Source organism: Propithecus coquereli, unplaced genomic scaffold, assembly GCF_000956105.1.
Source record: "Propithecus coquereli isolate 6110/MARCELLA unplaced genomic scaffold, Pcoq_1.0 Scaffold75, whole genome shotgun sequence".
Lineage (NCBI taxonomy): Eukaryota > Metazoa > Chordata > Mammalia > Primates > Indriidae > Propithecus > Propithecus coquereli.
The window spans coordinates 3,352,580-3,371,647 of NW_012153618.1; the positions used below are offsets into that span (position 1 = coordinate 3,352,580).

General features: G+C 38.7%; 1 protein-coding gene across 1 annotated transcript in view; it reads right to left on the reverse strand.

Moving 5' to 3' along the window:
- CNTNAP2 (contactin associated protein-like 2) overlaps positions 1-19,068 on the reverse strand; it is a 1,798,324-nt gene that overhangs the window by 187,978 nt on the left and 1,591,278 nt on the right. Inside the window, exon 17 of the mRNA XM_012662081.1 lies at positions 9,055-9,291. Within this exon, the coding sequence (XP_012517535.1) occupies positions 9,055-9,291 (237 nt within the window). The remainder of the gene's footprint in view (positions 1-9,054; positions 9,292-19,068) is intronic.

Sequence of the window (19,068 nt, forward strand, 5' to 3'; positions counted from 1 at the left end):
ATTAGGCTCAGATAAGATTATGTGGAAGAGGGAGGGAGGGAAGAAAGTTGGAGGTGAAACATGTGTATTTTGAGAAAAGCATACTCATCATTGCAATACAATTTTGGAAAATGGGAAAAATTCCCTGTTGTTTTCATATCAGAAACTAATGAAGGCAAAGCTTCACAAAATATTGGAGTATAAATTGAGAAAGAGTTAAACTGATCCAAAGCCTAAAATATTTTGCCCGCTATTAATTTTCTAAAGCAATCCAATTTTGTAATGTTAAAAGCAAATAAATATTTCTCGAAAATATCAATTGTGTTATTTCAAGGACAATTTCTAAAAAACCGAGATGTTTTAAAAATTTTGTCTTTGGGTCTTGATATGTCTTTAAATTTTTTTTTTTTTTAATTTTTGTCATGTATGAGGTTCATAGGGCTTCTTGAATCTTGAGACTTGCGAGTCTTCCTTGACAAGGGTCTTCTGCCCTCAGAATTAGGTGCGGAGCACCACTCTCAGCCATGCTACCCTCCGACGGCACTTTGAAACCAGTCCTCCCGTTAGAACCTTCGGCGCGGGTTGTCCATGTGCAGGTCTCACGCCGCCCTCTGGCGGCTACCCTTTGGGTTGCAGTTGGGTCTATCCCATCCGCTTCACTCCGCGCTTCGTCCCACCCATCCTGGCGTTCCTCACTGGCAGTCCACTGCCGCTCACAGAGCAGGCTGTTGGGAGCATTCTATGCTTCACTATGCCCAGTGTATGTGAAGTAATAAAATTATTATTCGTGATCAAGGCACTTGATCTTGCTTCATTCATATTGAACGTAGATATATTAAATTTTACTGCCAATGATTCAACTGATTTGAGAATCTTTGCCTTATAGACCTTGAATACTTTAGAATCTACCTTATACTAATAAACTCAAACCTTGGAAGACTCGGCTAGTATTGTTGGGCCAAATTAAACATTTCACTGTATCCTGTGCCCAGTCCTCATGAGAATATGAAGATAATACATTTAAAATGCCAAGCAAAGGAGGGCTCAGAGAACACAGTTCTAATAATTTCTGTTTCTTCAGGTTTCGTTTTAACTAGAAAAAGAGTAAAATGCCCATTTATCTAACTCAACCATGGCAATCGATTGGAATTGACAGAAGTGAAAATATGTGAACGCGTCCAAAGCCAGGTTGCACTGTGAGATGGGCAGGCTACCAGATTACAAGCATTCGAGAAGTCACTTCCAAAACTCTCAGACTTGATCATTTAAGAAAGTAAACTTTCTGCAGCCAAGGGATGCCCAGAATGAGCCCAGAGCCAAACGATGAGCACAGAAAACAGGCGGGAAGCAATCGTGTGTCAGAGGCAGGTCCTCACGGCCCGTCGATGTAACGAAGCACCCAAGGCAACGTGGACGTTGGTGAACGGACCTGCTTGCGGGGGACCCGAGAACGTGAGCAATTTAAAAGCAAAATTCTCAGGACAATTTATCAGACTGGTTCCTTTTAGACTCATGAAAGAAAAGAAATGTATAGAGTTTCAGCTGAAGTCGAGGAGCTAAAAGGTGGGAAAAGATAAAGAGTGTTATTGTTGTAAACTTCACGTTATTTAGAGTTCTGATCGTTGCTGAAGCACAGGAAACAAAAACACTCAACAACACACACAAATAAAACATACAGGGAAAAAAGTCAGTTGTATCCCCAAACCGGTGGGGATTAGATGATGATACAAACTTGAACAAAATGTTATTTATCCTACAACCAAAGCAAAGTCCAAAAACATTGTCCTCTATTACATTTAGAAAGTTTTACAAAGGACTGGCTTTTTATCCCCTAAAGTTTTAAATCCCTTCCTGTGGGAACGTTAATTGGCCAGGTGTTCCCTGTTATCTGGGACCCTGAAGAGAAGCCCAGGCTGGGAGGAATGTTATTTTACCACCACCAAATTCTGCAATGAAGTCACTTAAACTTGTCTGCTGTGAATGTAGCTTTGACCTTCTGGAATCAAGTCAAAAGTATTTTCTTTTGTCTATAAGTATTTGTGGACTTTTGTCTGTATATAGACTTTTATCCGTAAGTATTTTCTTACTTTTTTCTCTTCTCTTCTTTCCTTTTATTTAAAAGCATTTAAGTAGATTATGTTCATGTGTTTCTCTATTAGGGTTATCCAGAGAGACAGAACCAATAGGATACAGACTTATTAGGGGAATTGACCCACATGATTATGGGGGCTGAGAAGTCCCGCGACAGGCCATCGGCAAGCTGGAGACCCTGGGATGTCGGTAATGTGGCTCAGGCCAAGTCTGAAAGCCTCAGAACCAGGGAAGCCGATAGTGTAACTCTCAGGTTGAGGCCAAAGGCCCGAGAGCAGGGGGTGTGAAAGGGAACTCGTGTAAGTCCTGCAGTCCAAAGGGCAGGGAGCCCGGAATTGTCCAAAAACGGGCGAGGAAGAGTGTATCCCAGCTCCAGCAGAAAGACTGACACTTTCGCCTGTTCTCTGTTTTTGTTCACTTGCCCCCAGCCAATTGGATGATGCTTGCCCACATCAAGGGCCGCTCTTCTCCACCTGGTCCACTCAGAATCACGTGCTAATCTCCTCTGGAAACGCCCTCACAGGCACACCCAGAAATGATGCTTCGCCAGGTTTCTAGGTATTCACTAATTTAGTCAAGTTGACACCCAAAAATAACCATCCAGTTACCATGATACTTTTAAGTTATATCCTAAGGCTTGAAGATTTAAAAAACATATTAAGAGAGAAAGGATATTCTCCCTTCTTCAACAACACTCTAAGAAGAAAAGGGAAAACAATTCTATTCTTGTTCCTTTGGGCCATCTTCCAAATCTATCAAACCTCCGGTTCCAACTGGAAATGAGAAAGCAGGCTGTGAGAACTATCTGCTCTCATTGGTGTGAAACTGTCCTCCAAGCTGGAATTATTAAGACTGGGCAGGTAGACCTGAGAAATAGTGGCCGTTGCCACCAACAGCTTAATTGGTTTCACATAGGGATGTGATTCTAAGACGCATAACTCCAATATTTCTTTTCTTTTTCTCCCCTGCATGTTTATATTTTGTATTCATCAATTTTCTCTGCTCTCAAAGGGTGGGCCGTGGATTTACTCCGGACCCTTAAGTACAGGCGGAGCTGTGGAGCAGAGTTCCTGTAGTCTTCATCCAACATGAAACGTACCAGGAGGCAAGACGAAAAATCCTCCCTTCCTTAGAGGTTTAACCTGGACTTGAGTCTGAGGTCTCCTTCTAGCAAAAAGGAGTCCAGAACCTCTCCAGGGTTATCTCCTGATGGGCTTTGTGTCAGGAAGGGATGCAGGAGTTTTTAAGGGGACCCAGCTTGGCTCTTGACGGGGAGGGACACTCTGCACCGGAAATCGCACTACTCGACGTGAGTCCTGGGATGCAATGGGTGTTATTTCCGATTATATCTTCCAGAAACTCTGCACATTCCCCAATCCAGCCGGGCTTAGGTTTTGGAGCCTTCATTGTATCTTCAGAGTACTATTACTGGGACCAAAATCAAGTAGAGATAATATTTTATGACATTGCCATTGGTCCTGGAGCAATGATAACCTAGTCCTCAGGGATTGTTGAAATGAGGCCAGTGAGGCATCTGACGTTCGAGGCTTTCAGAGGAGGAAAGGATGACATGATTTAAAGTAAGAACAAAAACACAAACAAAAACGGGAAGAGGTGCTAAGAATGAAAAGTGATGTTTGCTGTTGGACTGATGTGTGCCAGGTTCTCCACTGGGAAGTGTCTTCACATTATTCCATATGATTTTCACAGTGGCCTCGAGAGGTAGGTATTACGAATCCCTGAAGATGAGGCTAAGTGACAATTTTCCTAAGGTTATGCAACAGGTGAGGAAGAGGAATTCAAACTCACATCTAATGCCATCATCATTTCTTAGGCTGGGACTTGAATTGGCCATAAATAATTTCTTCTACCACATTAATAATACAGATCAAAAAATATTAGTCAATGACACAATACTCATAGGGAGAGGAGGAGACTTATCCGGACCACAGAGACGGTGGTCTGTATTTGTGTGATTGTAATTGACAGCGACACCACAGTGATTGAACCGTGACCCTGGTTCTGCAAGTTTTAGACCTTAAGCAACAAACAAATAAATGCTTGGGAGGAAAACAGAACTCTCTAAACTCAGTAAATAGTTTCAGAGTGTTTAAAGATACGTATTTTTCAACTGCAGTTCTAGTTTGGCAGAGGAACATAAAAATTTTTAAAGGAAAAAAAGTGCAGATAAGTGAATTCAGGGCTATTTTTGTGCCTCTTGATGACAAGTTCTTGCTAAACTTGGCTCGGGAAAGGGTCATAATGAAGAACTGTTTTCAGCAGCCTGGGTGACATCTGATTCGCACACATCGCTGTCATCTATTCCAGGCTTTCCAGATTTCGTATCTATAAACCATTGGAATGTTTTGAAAATTTCGGAGTAGTCAGACTCAACTACATATTCAAGGCTTCTGGGCACATTAGGTGCTCAGTGAATGTCTGTTCAATCAGTGAGTCAAGGAGGGAATATACCTTACACCTAAATACGGCAAAGAAAAGAGTCCCTGTTCAGATCTTGTATTCTATTTTTTCTTATGATAAATTCTGCATCCGGTAACGTTCTAATTTTTTATTCAATCACAAAAGGCTTTAAGACTAGGGGCTGTGATTTTAGTTGATATAAAATTAAAGGAAAGGGCATCTTGCCAGTTACTAGTAGGTGAATCTTGGGGCAAGTCATTAATACTACACCAATTTGTGTTTCCATTTCCTTCTCTACAAAATGGGCATAATTATAATAGCAACTCTCTGACCAGGCTGGGGTGAGGATTAATTGAGAGCTTAGCACATAATAGCACATAATAAGTTCTCAACAAATGTCAACGTCATCCTTGTTAAGAGCAGAAATATTAAAAAGACTACAGATTTTTATTAGCACCTTGTATTCTTTTCCTAGGGCTTCCATAACAAAGTACCACAAACTGGGAGGCTTAAAACAACAGAAGTTTAGTCTCTCGCAGTTCTAGAGGCCAGGAGTCTGAAATCAAGGTGTCAGCGGGGCCACGCTTCTTCCGAGACCCTAGGGAGGAATTGTCTGCCTCTTCTAGTGTCTGGTGGCCTCAGGCATTCCTTGGTCTGTGGCAGCAAAACTCCCATCTCTGCCTTGATCGCCACATGGCCCCTTTTCTGTTTGTCCGGGTGTCTCCCCTTCTTATAAGGAAACACTCACTGGATTTAGAGCCCACCCTAATCTAATATGACCTCACTTAACTTAACTACTTCCACAAAGACCTTATTTCCACACAAGGTCACAGCCTGAGGTTTTGGGTGAACGTGAATTTTTGGGGGACGCTATTCAGCCCACTATAGCATTCAACCACAAAATGAAACATAGAAATTTCTGTAGCCACTCTGGGTCTGTGATTAATATTTTCCCTCTTGCTTAAAAACAGAGAAGACACAGGGAGAGCATGCAGAAACATAGTGAACTATGTTTCTAATTTCTGGTTAGTAATAAAAATGACATTGATAATCATAAAATTCTTGAGCATTTTGGAGCTTGACTACCTAAGAAGGAATATTTGTAGAGAAAACTATCTTTGGCATGACCAAGCAACCATCCATTTGGTCCCCAGCACTCCTGGAGATGACAGACCCTCAGTTGAGCCTTCTACGCAGGCTGGGGTGATCCTCTGCTCCTAGAAGCATCCACAGCCTCAGCCAATGGGCTGCCCAGGAATCTGCCATGGAACGGACTTGTCCCAGCTGAGTTAAATTGCTGCCGGCTGGTGAACATCCTGAGAAGATGGGATACTGCATACTTATCCATAGACAGATGAAGTGACTGCCTATCTGGTCAGTGTTTCAAGGGTTTCCAGAATGCCCTTGTGCTGTCTCCAAAGCATGAAATGTTTCCCTGTCCGCACTCCTGTTTAAGATGCAAAACAGCCCTGGTGAGCTAACACTTTAGTGGGCGGTCAAATCTTTATGGATCCACTTGGAAAAGGCACTGGAAGCAGTGTTTTATGAGAGGTTAGAGGACAGCAGGCAGGACTTTCTTGACTCTACGGAATTGCTGGGATACTGGCTCTAGGTGGATCATCTACAGAGCAGAAGAGTTGTCACTGTGGATCTGCCTGAGTCCAAGCCTGTCTTCCTGCGCTCAGGGCAGCGGCAGTATGTGGTAATTTGATTACAAATTCAACTGTGTACTCAGGCAAAAGAAAGGGAGCTAGGGAACGTGGGTCTGGAATGTGGGGAGAGAGAAACAGAGTTGGAGATTGATATGGAGGTAGGTGTAGACATAAAGAATGTGCTCATGGCAGAGGGACGCGGAGGAGGAGGAGGATGAGAAACAGGAAGGGGGAGGAGAGAAAAACAGAAAGAATTCAAATAGTGTGGGCTATTTGCCCACCATTGTCTTGAATGGGCTAATCCCATGCAGGGGCAAGACCTGGCTGATCTGTCCCTGGTCTTGGGCTGCGTTGGGTCCAAAGCCTGTCCTAGTGTGAGCCTCTCATGTGGCTGAGTGTGATACAAGTGTCTCAAGGTTTTTATTTTCATGCAACCTGGCCCCACCAAAGCAGCTCTTGCTCCAGTGCCCATCTGAAGGGGGACTGCTTTGGATGCTTGTGGAAAAATAGGTTCTGTTACCTGAACTGAGAGATGGATTTCAGGGGTAATGTGATTACACACAATTTTCACCTGACGTGCTACTCCCTTCCAGTTAGTATAACTAGATGGTACAGTAATTTCTAGTGAATAGCTAGATATTTTCTGACCCAACACAGTTAGCGCTCAAATACCTGGGGTAAGAACTCTGTCTCCTACTATTGCTTTTCCAACGAAGAAGAAACAGTGATGAAGTTAGAGGTAATATATCATTGTGTGAAGATTAGAAAATTATAGCTAAGCAAAAAAGAAATTTAAAAATACAGGTACTCTATCCTCCTGCAAAAAATAACTACAGTTAATATTTTGGTGTGGATTCCCACAGTTTATTTGCCTTACCTCTGTGTGTTTTTGATTTTGTATAAACATGTAATCAGGCTATGACTTGCTTCCTTCACTCAGCAAAATGCTGTGAACATTTTTCCATGTCCACAAGCATAGGCCTATAGTATCAAAGGAAGGCCAGAGGGCCCTCATAGAGCGCATTCTTTGGCCAATTCATGTGGCTACTGGTTCCAGAGGCTCAGCTGTTTGGCTGCAGTGCCAGTGTAAGAAGTTGTCATGGGAACGGCTGTGCGGGAACCAGGTTACCTGGGGTTGGCGTGTGGGGGTGAGGCCCAGAGCAGAGGACGCACCGGGCTGGAAGCCTCACAGGGATCATCCTCCAGGTACATGAAGGAGCTTGTTTCAGCACAAATAAGCTCTCATGGATGGTCGCGCGATTCCTCCAAACCAGCACTCTGTCATTCTCCCAAGTCAAGAAGATACTTGACTCAGAAGGATGCTCACAAATACTTTCCAAATATGTTTTGCAGTCTTTTATTTTAATTTTTTGATTAAAACCACTAATTAAATCAAATATAAACTCACCCTACTAAACTGACATAAAAGGAATATTTGGATGTCTTTTGTGTAAACACTTTAGAATAACGTCAAAGGAAACACATAGGCTTCATTTAACTTGATCCCCAACGTCGGCTAAACTGAAGGAGATATACTCCTGCCTTTCTATTCATGAATGTTGCCTGTTGACCTCCAGAGGTTTGGTGTGAGTACTGTGTTTAACCTAACTCTCCAAAAATAAGGGGATCGTGATTTTCTTTAAATTGGTACTTACGTAGAGGAATCTCTCAGGCATTAGTGCTGGCTTGATTGCATTCAGACATTACTTTGGTGAGGAAATGACTGCATTAAATTAGCATCAAGCACAATAAATGGTAATTGCAAGACTGTCATTTCTACAAGTGCAAAATTAATGTGTTCTGCAAGCCCCTTCCATTGTGTGCCACATGAAAATCATGGAACCCTGTTGTTCTGAGCAGAAAAATGCCCTGTAGCAGCACTGTTAATGTGCTGTGGTATTATTCAGCAATGGTATTCCTCTCCACCTTTGTTGTTGTCTCACGCTCATTCTTCAAACCCTGCCTGCCCTAATTTGTATGCTCATATTATAGCACTGCCAGACAGTAGCCTGCATGTACAGAGAATGTAATGGAACAATTCCTCCTTCTGTGTGTAGCATCTTGTGTGAATAATGCCAGCGTAAACAACCTCCATGTATTCATGAGAGTGTGAATAGGCTACTTATGTAAAGCTTCTTATTAAGAGATGCACCAACCATTTACAGAAAACTTTACCCAAACGCTATACATTCATTAGAAAGAGAAGAGTGATTTACATGCATTTCAATTGTAGCTTAGGAAAAGTGCCAGCTTCTCTCTTCATCTCTCTTGTTTATATATGGGAAATTAAGTCACATACAGTGACTAACACTGTACTAACAGATGCTGTAAGCTGACCAATGAGATGAGGTATTTCGATATTCCTGCCGTTAAGCTGAGAACCACTCATAAAGGCATCCTGAGTAAGAGTAATAATGATGATAGTGACAAAGACTGACCAAAGGAGCTTCCTTGCAAGTCCAGCTGGAATCCAGTCTCTTACTTAGCACCCATGGCGGCCTGGGGGACGTCAAGACACTGGGCTGCACTGGCTGGTTTACTATAGCAATCGATTGATCAGTCGATCGATTGGAGATCCTGATGTGGAGGGTCAGGCTTCAGTCCCCACGCAGAGGCCACTTATTTTGTCACTTACAAAATAAGTGATGAGGCTGTTTGCTTTGTAATATTTCAGTCAGTGAATAATTTGCTGGAGTCTGGGGGAAATTCTGCACCACAATCAAAACTTCTCTTATCAAACAAAAATGATTAGGGAATGATTTAGGAAACTTCCTACCTAAGGTGGGAGAAAAATTCAGATCGCCTTAACCTCAGAATAAAATACCCTTGTTCATAAGCTGAAAAATCATTCAATAGAAGATCTGGGCTTCAAAAGATGTGCAAATAGCTCTGGAAACTGGTTCTGCCTTACCTTTGTTGCAAAATGTTCCATCGTATGCCGTATTAGAGCAATCGCAGGAATAACCGTGGTACTTCTCTATGCATTTGCCTCCATTTTCACAGTTCGTTCCGTAGCTGGTGCAGTGACCCGAACATCCGGATATGAACCCGGATGTGACCTTTGCTCTTTCCTCCAGGTCGAGTGTCACTCCATTCATCCGCAGGGAACGGATGCATCCCAGGAAGCCCTGTTGGCCCCCAGCGCCACCTGGGAATGACAGAAAGCACGAAATTCAGATGGACTAAACTCTGCTATTGCCTGTTTCATTCATAGTCTTTTGATCAGTTGCCGTAGGAGACGAGACTGCTTAGTGCATCTAGTATTGTCACTTTCAAGTTGGTCCTGTCTAAATAGAAAAGCTTGAAGCTTTTCCCCTTCAGGCCATAATACCTAATTAAAAGAGGCTGTCTTCTGAGAAGCAATACATCTGCTACAGAAATAAAATGTTTGGAGATACACAAAAATTACATAAACAGTTTTGGAAGTCTAATCTGGCTTCCTATAGAAAAGAGGTTTATAGAAATCTCTAGGTTCTCTGCTCTTTAATCTCACAACATTCAGTTCTATTGCATTGTCTATTGGAAGAAATATAAAACGGCAGAGAGACATGAATATATTAGCATAGTTAACTAGTCAATTAGTTAGAAGGCATAAATCCATTTGAAATGCAATTGTACATCTTGGTGCTTGTCTCATGAAATGCTTTGCTTTGAAGTTCACGTTAAGGGTGTCCAAGGCTTCCTGTCTGAAGTAGCTAGAAGTTGGAATTGACAATTTTACACAGAAGTTAGCTACACCACATTTATTACAAGGTTAGTTCAGATTTCATTGTTTTTGTCTAAATGTCACTGCAAGACATATGGCACAATGAGCACGTTTACTGTGATTTTTGGAGTAAGTTAGACTTAGACTAAGGTTCATGAGCATGAAAATATTAAAATATTCCTAACAAATTTCATAGAAAGATTCATTGAAGCATTTATATTACAAGTGGATTTAATTGTGTCTGTAATATCCTTAGCTAAGATTTTTTTAAAAAGCAGTTAGTGTAAAAAAGGAGGAATTCAAATGTATATACATGTCTGTATCTTAGAGTAACAACTTTTCTGGAAACTGATCTAAAATGAATAGGTAAAATTATTGAAAGAAATATCTGATGAGGATTTAGAGAAAAAGATACTGCTATTAAAAATAAAACCCAAGTTACTCTTCTATTTAGGGCTATGTGCTAGGTACTAAGCACTTTATTTATGTTATTCACCTGATCCTGACAACAAGTGGTCAACACAGGTATTATTTTCATCATCTGCATTGTACAGATGAGAAAACTGAGACTTAGGGAAGTTAATAAGTTTACTTAAGGACTCACAGCTCTTGAGTGGCAATTGTATCAGATTTGTCTTGTTCCAGAGCCTACGGTCTTAAACTCTGTTCTGTGTTGACTGTCTAATACAGATAAGAACATTTGGGTCAGGGGTCCCCCATATATATGTGTTTCTGGGATATAGATTTGGATGTATTTAAAAATGGAGTAGTCAGTAGATTTGTTGGAGTTTGGGTAAGAATGGTAGGCTGGTGATTGATTCCCGTCGCTTAATTCTATCATCCTGAGGAAAAGTGTACACACCAGTAGACTCATCGGACAAGACCGGCAGACAAAGACTTTAGAGGCAGGGATGGATAAGCATCTGCCTGTGCCCATAAATTCTCATCAATGAAATGGCAAATGAATTGCTCTATGGTCTTTATAAACCCAAGCTGTGAGGTTCTCTCCTTGGGTGGTATCTTGATTTGACTGATGATTCTTCTATCTTACTTTTTTTATAAAATTTTTCAATAGAGGATTAATTGAAGAGAGTCCAGTGCCATTTTTGATCAAAACTATGGGATAGCAGATGGCAAAAGAAGTTATTAAAAACAATCCACTTTGAAGGATTTCCTATTTTTTCACTTGCTTGTCAGCTGGGCTTCACACCTCTGTGCAGAAGAGAATTAGAGTCTTTGCCTGATTTGGAAGAATTTCAACCCATTAGTCACTCTTGCTGTGTTAGAATTTCAATTTAGCTTCTATCATTTTAGCCACTGTGGCTTTTGCTCTTGCTTTCCAAAGGGCCTTTTATTAAATAAATGCCTAGTTATTTAAAGTTTTATCACTAGTCAATTAAGACAATTATATCCTACCAAAAGATGCTGCAATTTTTAAATCATTGTTTTAGATCTCCCCCTCTCCTTTTGCCTGATTACCAATGTCATAGTTTTTCATGTGGAAACCGTGAACATACTGACAAGCAAAATACAAAAGAGAAACCGTACGCCACCCAGATATAACTACTTCCACTTTTAGGGAATAGTCTTTCCTACTTTTATCTATAAACATACATATGTATAAAAAATAAAACAAAGGAAGAACTGAGTGCATAATATATACATTGTTTTGAAATTTGCTTTTTGCACTTAATATATCATGAAATATTTTCTAATCAATGTATAACTAGAACATCTTGTTTAATATCTGTATTCCATTCTGTGAATGCACTATCACTTTTTTTTTTGCTATTCCACTACCATTGGACTTTTAAGCTTTTTCCAACTTTCATTTTATGTGATATAATCTTTGTAAAAACCTTTGTACACTTTTCCCATTTTTTCTTAGAATTGATTTCTTAGAATTAATTAATTACACTTTTAGGTATAATTGCTGAGTTCAAAGGCATCTTGCATTTTAATGGCATTTGAAATGTATCCTCCTCTGGAAGAGTTTACTAATTTATATTTCACCAGCAGAGTATGAAATTACCACCTTCTCCACACCAATTCTAATACTGGTCAGTATCCTTTTGAGTTTATGTCAATCCAATTAACTGAGGAAAAAAAAAAGTTTACTGTTTTAATTTGCATTGCTTCAAATACTGTGAGTTGAATAATTTTTATGTTTTCTCTTTTCTTTTCTTAAAATTATTTCTTCATATCCTGTACTTTTTGTGGGGGAGTGGGGAGAAGGAGGATATATTTCTTAACGATTGATAACAATATCTTAGGCTTTAACTTTTTGTTATAGGTGTTACAACTATATCCTTTACTTTGTGTCTTTTAACTTATACATGTGTTTCTTTTTCCCCATGAAAATATAGATGTTTATGTAGTTACATCCATCTGTCTTATTTGTGTGACTTCTGCCTTTGGTAACAGGCTTGTAAAGACCTTCTCTAATACAAAATAATATAATTATTCAACAATATTTTCTTCTAGCACTTTTGTGATTTTACAGACAGATTAACCATTAATCTGTCTGGAATATATTTTAATTTGGAAATAATTCATATTTAATGGATTCTCAGCAATGATTGAGAGTTTGAAGAAAAGATTTTTAAAAGACTCCAGGTAAATGTTAACGTGACAAAGAACAGAGACTTAAAAAGGGTCAATTGGCAGAGCAAGTAAATCTAGATTAGATCATATTTTATTATATCATGAAGACAAAAATTTAGATAGATGTATGTATACTTAATTATTTATGTATACAGGGCTCATTCCAGAAGGGATTTTGCAGGGGCAGAGTTTTCTTATTCTGCCTCTGTCTTGGGTCTTGAGTCTTTCCAAGGTTCTACATCTACCAGTCTCTCTTCCTGCATTCGTGTTTGTGGATCTCTGCCTACTGGGACTGTTGACTGTTTCTAGTTAGTTGTGTGGCTTCCAACAAATAGCTTAATCTCTCTCAGCATCAGTTTTCCCATCCATAAAAACGGTGAAACTAGATGATGTCTCCCATTCCTTTCAGCTCTAAATGGCTCTGGCCCATGAGTTACAAGCTCTTCCTTTGCTCTTACGTGTCTGCCCCTCTGTATTTCAGTAAATACTGTCAATTTCTCTTAAATTTCTTTCTTTCTTCCTTTTTTTCTTCTTTTTTTAACTGGCTGTAACATATGACTGTAGTCTAATTTGTATCTGTTACATTCATTAAGTAAAATTTTATACTCTCTCTTCTTAATTTGTAAAGCAGTTGAGTAAAATGCCATTTATTTCTGTATAAAGGAAAACTAAATAAATTAAGCTTTTTTCTTACTTAGGTGGTCTTTGATTTATTTGAATGGATCAGTGAGCTGGTAAGTACTTTTCTTGATCTAGTCAATATGAAGAAAAATCTTTTGTCCTGAAAATGGTCATTATATATTATGTAAAAGACGTTAATGCACTAGAACCAGTGATAATTATTTGAGTTCCACTTATGTGCTCTGTAGAAATCTTTCCTGGTGACAAATGTCATAAGTTTAAATTATAGGTCTTCAACCAAAAATGCTATTTAACCTTTGTTAATTAGAAAATCAACACATTGTCATTGGAGAGAGCCCCCTGCCATGCAAGGGCTTTATGCTCATTAGTCAGACCTGTGATAATTATGCAAGGTGCAATGTGGGATTAATTTGTAAATCATTTTTTTATGTGAAATGCTTTGCAAGTATTGCAATTAAAGATTAATTATGAAAATGCAGTAACAACCCATAATGAATAATGCCACCATCAAATACATAAAAGATTGGGGAAAAATAATCAGGTATTAAATTAAACAAAAATGGCAATAATGATTGAGATGAATTATAAAAACTACATTGTCCTCAACCTCAGAACTTAATAGTTTTCTAAGGATCTAAGTTGAGTCCCAGAGCAACTTTGCCCAGAAAGACTGGCCACCAATTTGCCATAGAAAGGAGTCACACCAGAGCCCATACACATGAAATCTAATTTATCCATTCAAAAAATATTTATCTCATGCCTACTATGAGTTAGGCTCTGTTTTATTTTGTTACTTTAAAAAAATTTTATTTTTAATTATTATGGGTACATAATAGTTGTATATATTTATGGAGTACATGTGATGTTTTGATACAGACATACAATGTGTAATAATCAAATCAGGGTAATTGGGCTAACTATCACCTGAAGCACTTATCATTTCTTTGTGTTAGGAACATTCCAATTCCATTCTTTTAGTTATTTTAAAGTATGCCACAACTTATTGTTGACAATAGTTACTTTGTTGTGATATCAAATATTGTTCATTTTATCTAACTACATTTTTGCACCCATTAACCATTCCCATTTTATCCCCCACTCCCTGTTACCTTTCCCAGCCTCTGGTAACCATCATTCTACTCTTTGTCTCCATGAGATCAATTATTTTAATATTTAGCTCCTACCTATGAATGACAATATGAGAGATTTTTCTTTCTGTGCTTGGTTTATTTCACTTAACATACTGTTCTCCAGTTGCATCCATGTTGTTGCAAATGACAGGATTTCATCCTTTCATGGCTATATAATATTCCATCGTGTATATGTACCATGATTTCTTTATCCATTCATCTGTTGATGGACACTTAGGTTGGTTCCAAATCTTGGCTATTGTGAATAGTGCTACAATAAACATGGGCATGCAGATGTATTTTGGATATATCGATTTCCATTCCTTTGGATATATATACCTAAAAGTGAAGTGGGATTGCTGGTCATATGGTACTTTTATTTTTAGTTTTTTGAGGAGCCTCCATACTGTTCTCCCTAGTGTTGCACTAATTTACATTCCCAACAACAGTGTATGAGGGTTCCCCTTTCTCAATATCCATACCAGCATTCGTTATTGCCTGTTTTTTCATTGAAGCCATTTTAACTGGGGTGGGATGATATCTCATTGTAGTTTTGATTTGCATTTATTTGATGACTAACAATGTTGAGAAATTTTTCACATACCTGTTGGCCATTTGTATGTCTTCTTTTGAGAAATTTCTTTTCAGATATTTTGCCCATTTTTAATTGGATTATTTGATTTTTTCTTGAGTTGTTTGAGCTCCTTATGTATTCTAGTTATTAATTCACTGTCAGATGGGTAGTTTGTAAATATTTTCTTCCATTCTGTTGGTTGTTGCTTTAATTTGTTGATTATTTTCTTTTCTGTACAGAAGCTTTTCAGCTTGATGTGATCTCATTTGTCCAATTTTGCTTTCGTTGCCTGTGCCTTTGGGATATTACTCAAGAAATCATTTCCCAGACCAATGTCCTGGAGCATTTCCCTAATATTTTCCTTTAGTAGTTTCATGATTTCAGGTCTTAGATTTAAGTCTTCAATCCACTTTGATTTAATTTTCGTATGTGGTGACACATAAGGGTCCATTTTTATTCTGCATATAGATATCCAATTTTCCTAGCACCATTTATTGAAGATGCTGTCCGTTCCCCACTGTATGTTCTTGGAAACTTTATGAAAAATGAATTCACTATAAATTTGCGGTTTTATTTCTGGGTTCTCTATTCTGTTCCATTGGTCTACGTGTCTGTTTTTATGCCAGTACCATGCTGTTTTGGTTACTACAGCTCTGTAGTACAATTTGAAGTCAGGTAATGTGGTTCCTTCAGTTTTGTTCTTTTTACTCAGGATGCCGTTGGCTATTCTGGGTCTTTTGTGGTTCCATATAAATTTTTGAATTATTTTTTCCATTTTTGTGAAGAATTTCATTGGCATTTTGATAGGGATTGCATTGAATCTGTAGATAGCTTTGGGTAGTATGGACGTTTTAACTATATTAATTTTTCCAATTCGTAAGCATGGAATATCTTTCCATTTGTTTGTGTCCTTTTCAATTTCTTTCATCAATGTTTTATAGTTTTCATTGTAGAAATCTTTCACTTCTTTGGTTAAGTTTATTTGTAGCTATTGTAAATGGGATTATGTTCTTGGTTTCTTTTTCAGATTGTTTGCTATTGGCATATAGAAATACGGCTGATTTTTATAGGTTGATTTTGTATCCTGCAACTCTACTGAATCCGTTTATCAGTTCCAACAGTTTTTTTGTTGAGTCTTTAGGCCTCTCTAGATATAAGATCATATCATCCACAAACAAGTATAATTTGACTCCTTCCTTTCCAATTTGGACAATACCAGTTTGTGGTATTTTGATATGGCAGCTCTAGCAGACTAAGACAATGTAATGGGCTTGAGCTGATCCAGGCCTGCCCGAGAGAATGATCTTGGAATCCATCTTCCAACTGCACTGTTTCCATGGAAAGTACAGATTAGGGTAGGTGCTGTCTCTATCTTTCTGCTATGGAGGACTGGATCTGGGCTGGAAGCCATGAACTAGCACAGAGACCTTGAGCTTGTCACTGGGCTGGTATGAATGATTGGTGGGAAACAGAGCTATGACTTCTCTATGTCCAGGTGACCCACCCTAATCTTGGCTCTTCTGCAGGGCAGCCACACTTGTCCTGGCTAGGTGAGGGGGCAAAAGCAGCTATGCATTTGGATAGGCTGAGTCTCCCAGTGTTGCAGATGCTATACCTGATTTTTTCCTATTCTATATGCTACCATTGCCTCTTAGATCTTAATTGTCAACTTGAACCCATAAAAAACCCCTGTGGTGTCAGTGCAGGTGTTTAAAATAAAAACCCAGTTGCCTGGCTAGGCTGAGAACTGAAGACTGGCCAAGAGCCTTCAAGTGCTGAAGCAAGGTAAAGGAAATTGGTCCACACTCTTTAGTGTGGACCAATTAGCAGAGCTTTGTGACCGACAAGTATTGATCAGTGATTTCTCTGTCAGGTAGATATTAGAGAGCATATGTGAAAAAAGCTTTCACATTCTTAGAGAACTGGTTTAGAGAATTGCTTTTTCAGATAATGCTCATTCATAACTTCATTTAATAGAATGGATTTTTTTTTAGTTCATTATTACTGCATGGATTTTCTTATGTCCTCAGAGTAAAGGACATGCAGAATATGTGAATCCAAACTACTGAACTAGAGGAAAACTTCAAAACAGGGACTGAGGGAATACTGGGTTTCTGACAACAGAGAACACTCTAAGGTGTCTAAATGTGAATTGTCCTGCGAGGGGGACAGAGCTAAGAGGTCTGAATTCATTCTGGAGACTATGATGGCAGGATAAACACGACAAAATACTAACTACTTCAAAAGGCTGTATTAATCAAATACTAGCTGTACCAGGCACTGTTCCAAAATCTTACATGTTTTTACTGTCAGAGACAGATGCTATCATTCCCATGTTATAGATGAGGAAATTGAAAACAAAAGAATTAGTGTGTTCAACATTACGTAGCTAGGAAGTGGCCAGAATTCACATTTCGGCTACCTATATCTAGCTTTTAAGCCTGCACTCTCACTTTGCTATAGCTGCCATCTTGATTTTTGGGCTTGTATCATATGAGGCACTTCTTCCCCCCTACATCTAACTTGTTTCTAGGCATTGTTGTGCTTAGGTATGAAAAAATACCATTATAGTGATTAATACCTGAAAAAAGTCATTCACCACTTGCCAGAACATTGTCCCTAAATCCGTAAGGATGGTTGAAGCTGGAAGGGAAAATGCAATGCTCGCAGAGCCATGAATGCGATGCCTAACCTGATCCAGGCCAACAAAGACGAGACACTTCTTTGATGCCATCATTTCAATCATATTTTTTATGAGTGCAAAAGCTTAATACTACAATTTTGAAACCAAGGCAGTTATGGGCTTTGGCACTGGATGGTGGGTGGTTGATCCTTCCTCTAAGCTCAGTCTGATAGCACTGATTTCAGAGGACCATTGCCCGGCATTGGGACCCACGGTTCCAAGTCTCTTTTGATGGTGGGGATGTGAGAGAATATAGTGCTAAACCACCACTTTCTAGTCAGATCAAAATTTTAAATGATTAACAGCTACTTTAGTAAACTTCAAGGTAAACCCAGACTTCAAATGGATCAGCTTAGAATTCTAAATATATATTTTTTCAAATATCTGTATGTCATTGTTCATATTATGTGTCCTGTTGGTGAGTTTTGTCATCTTTGAAGCAAAATAAACATCTTCTTTCTGCTGATCTTTATATATCCCTTCACTCTCTTTCTCCCTTCTGCCCCTCCTCCCTCTCTGTTTCTGTCTTTTAAAGTCTTTATTTAAAACAGCTGCATCTGGTCTCTTTCATCCAGAGTCAAGGTCCCCAGTGTTGTTATCCACCGGCACTGAAAAATCATAGTAATATTAGCAGTAGTTGTGACACTGTTACCAACAGAAGTCAAAGGTATTTTCATACTACACCACAGCTGCAGAATTTTTGAAATATCATTTATGATCATGATTAATTTGAAATTATGGTAGTACTTAGATCTGATACAAGGTCTTATTATTTAAAGCACTAATAAAAAAGCACACATAGTACTACCATGTCATAAATTTGGTGTTTTAAATATTTTGATAACTTTATTTCAATATATTCAGTTTCTTGTGTAAATCTGTGTATTTTATTTCATTCATTTTTCTGGGAAGAGGAACATGGGCTTCCCCAGACAGCTAAAGAGACCCATGGCCCAAAAGGTTTAAGAACCTGTGCATTATAGTAAAGTTAAGTAACAGGAAAGAAAACAAAGAACTTCCTAAAAGCTTTCAGAGACAAAAAACAGGAATAAGGAGGTTAATTCTGTCAAACTTCTCAATAGCGACACTGGCTATAAAAGACAATTAACTAATATCTTTAGAGTGTTGATTTAAATATGGGAACCAGTAAGGATATTTGTATGCATGCAAGATTCACCTGTGTCAGGAAGATTCACCTGTGTCAGAAAGATTCACCTGTGAAGAAAATTGCTCGTAAATGCAAAGGGAAATGAATCCAAGAGAAGATAAGATATGGGAAACAAGAGTAAGTAAAGGGAAAACTTAGCAAATATTATTGTTTTCTAGTAAGCAATTATAAATAAGTATATTCATAAGATTCTACAATTAAAACTATAGATGACGTTGGCATGGCAGGTAGCGTGCGAGGAAGGAGGTTAGTGTGTGCTTGGGCTCTTGCCTTACTCAGAAGGAGAACATAGAAATGGATACATTTTTGTGGATGATAAGGAAAAAAAAAAAGCATAAGGATGAGTCTTAATAAGTTACGGGTAGCTGCCAGAGGAATGAAAGTAGAATGTCTGACTTTCAAATCAATAGAATAATAT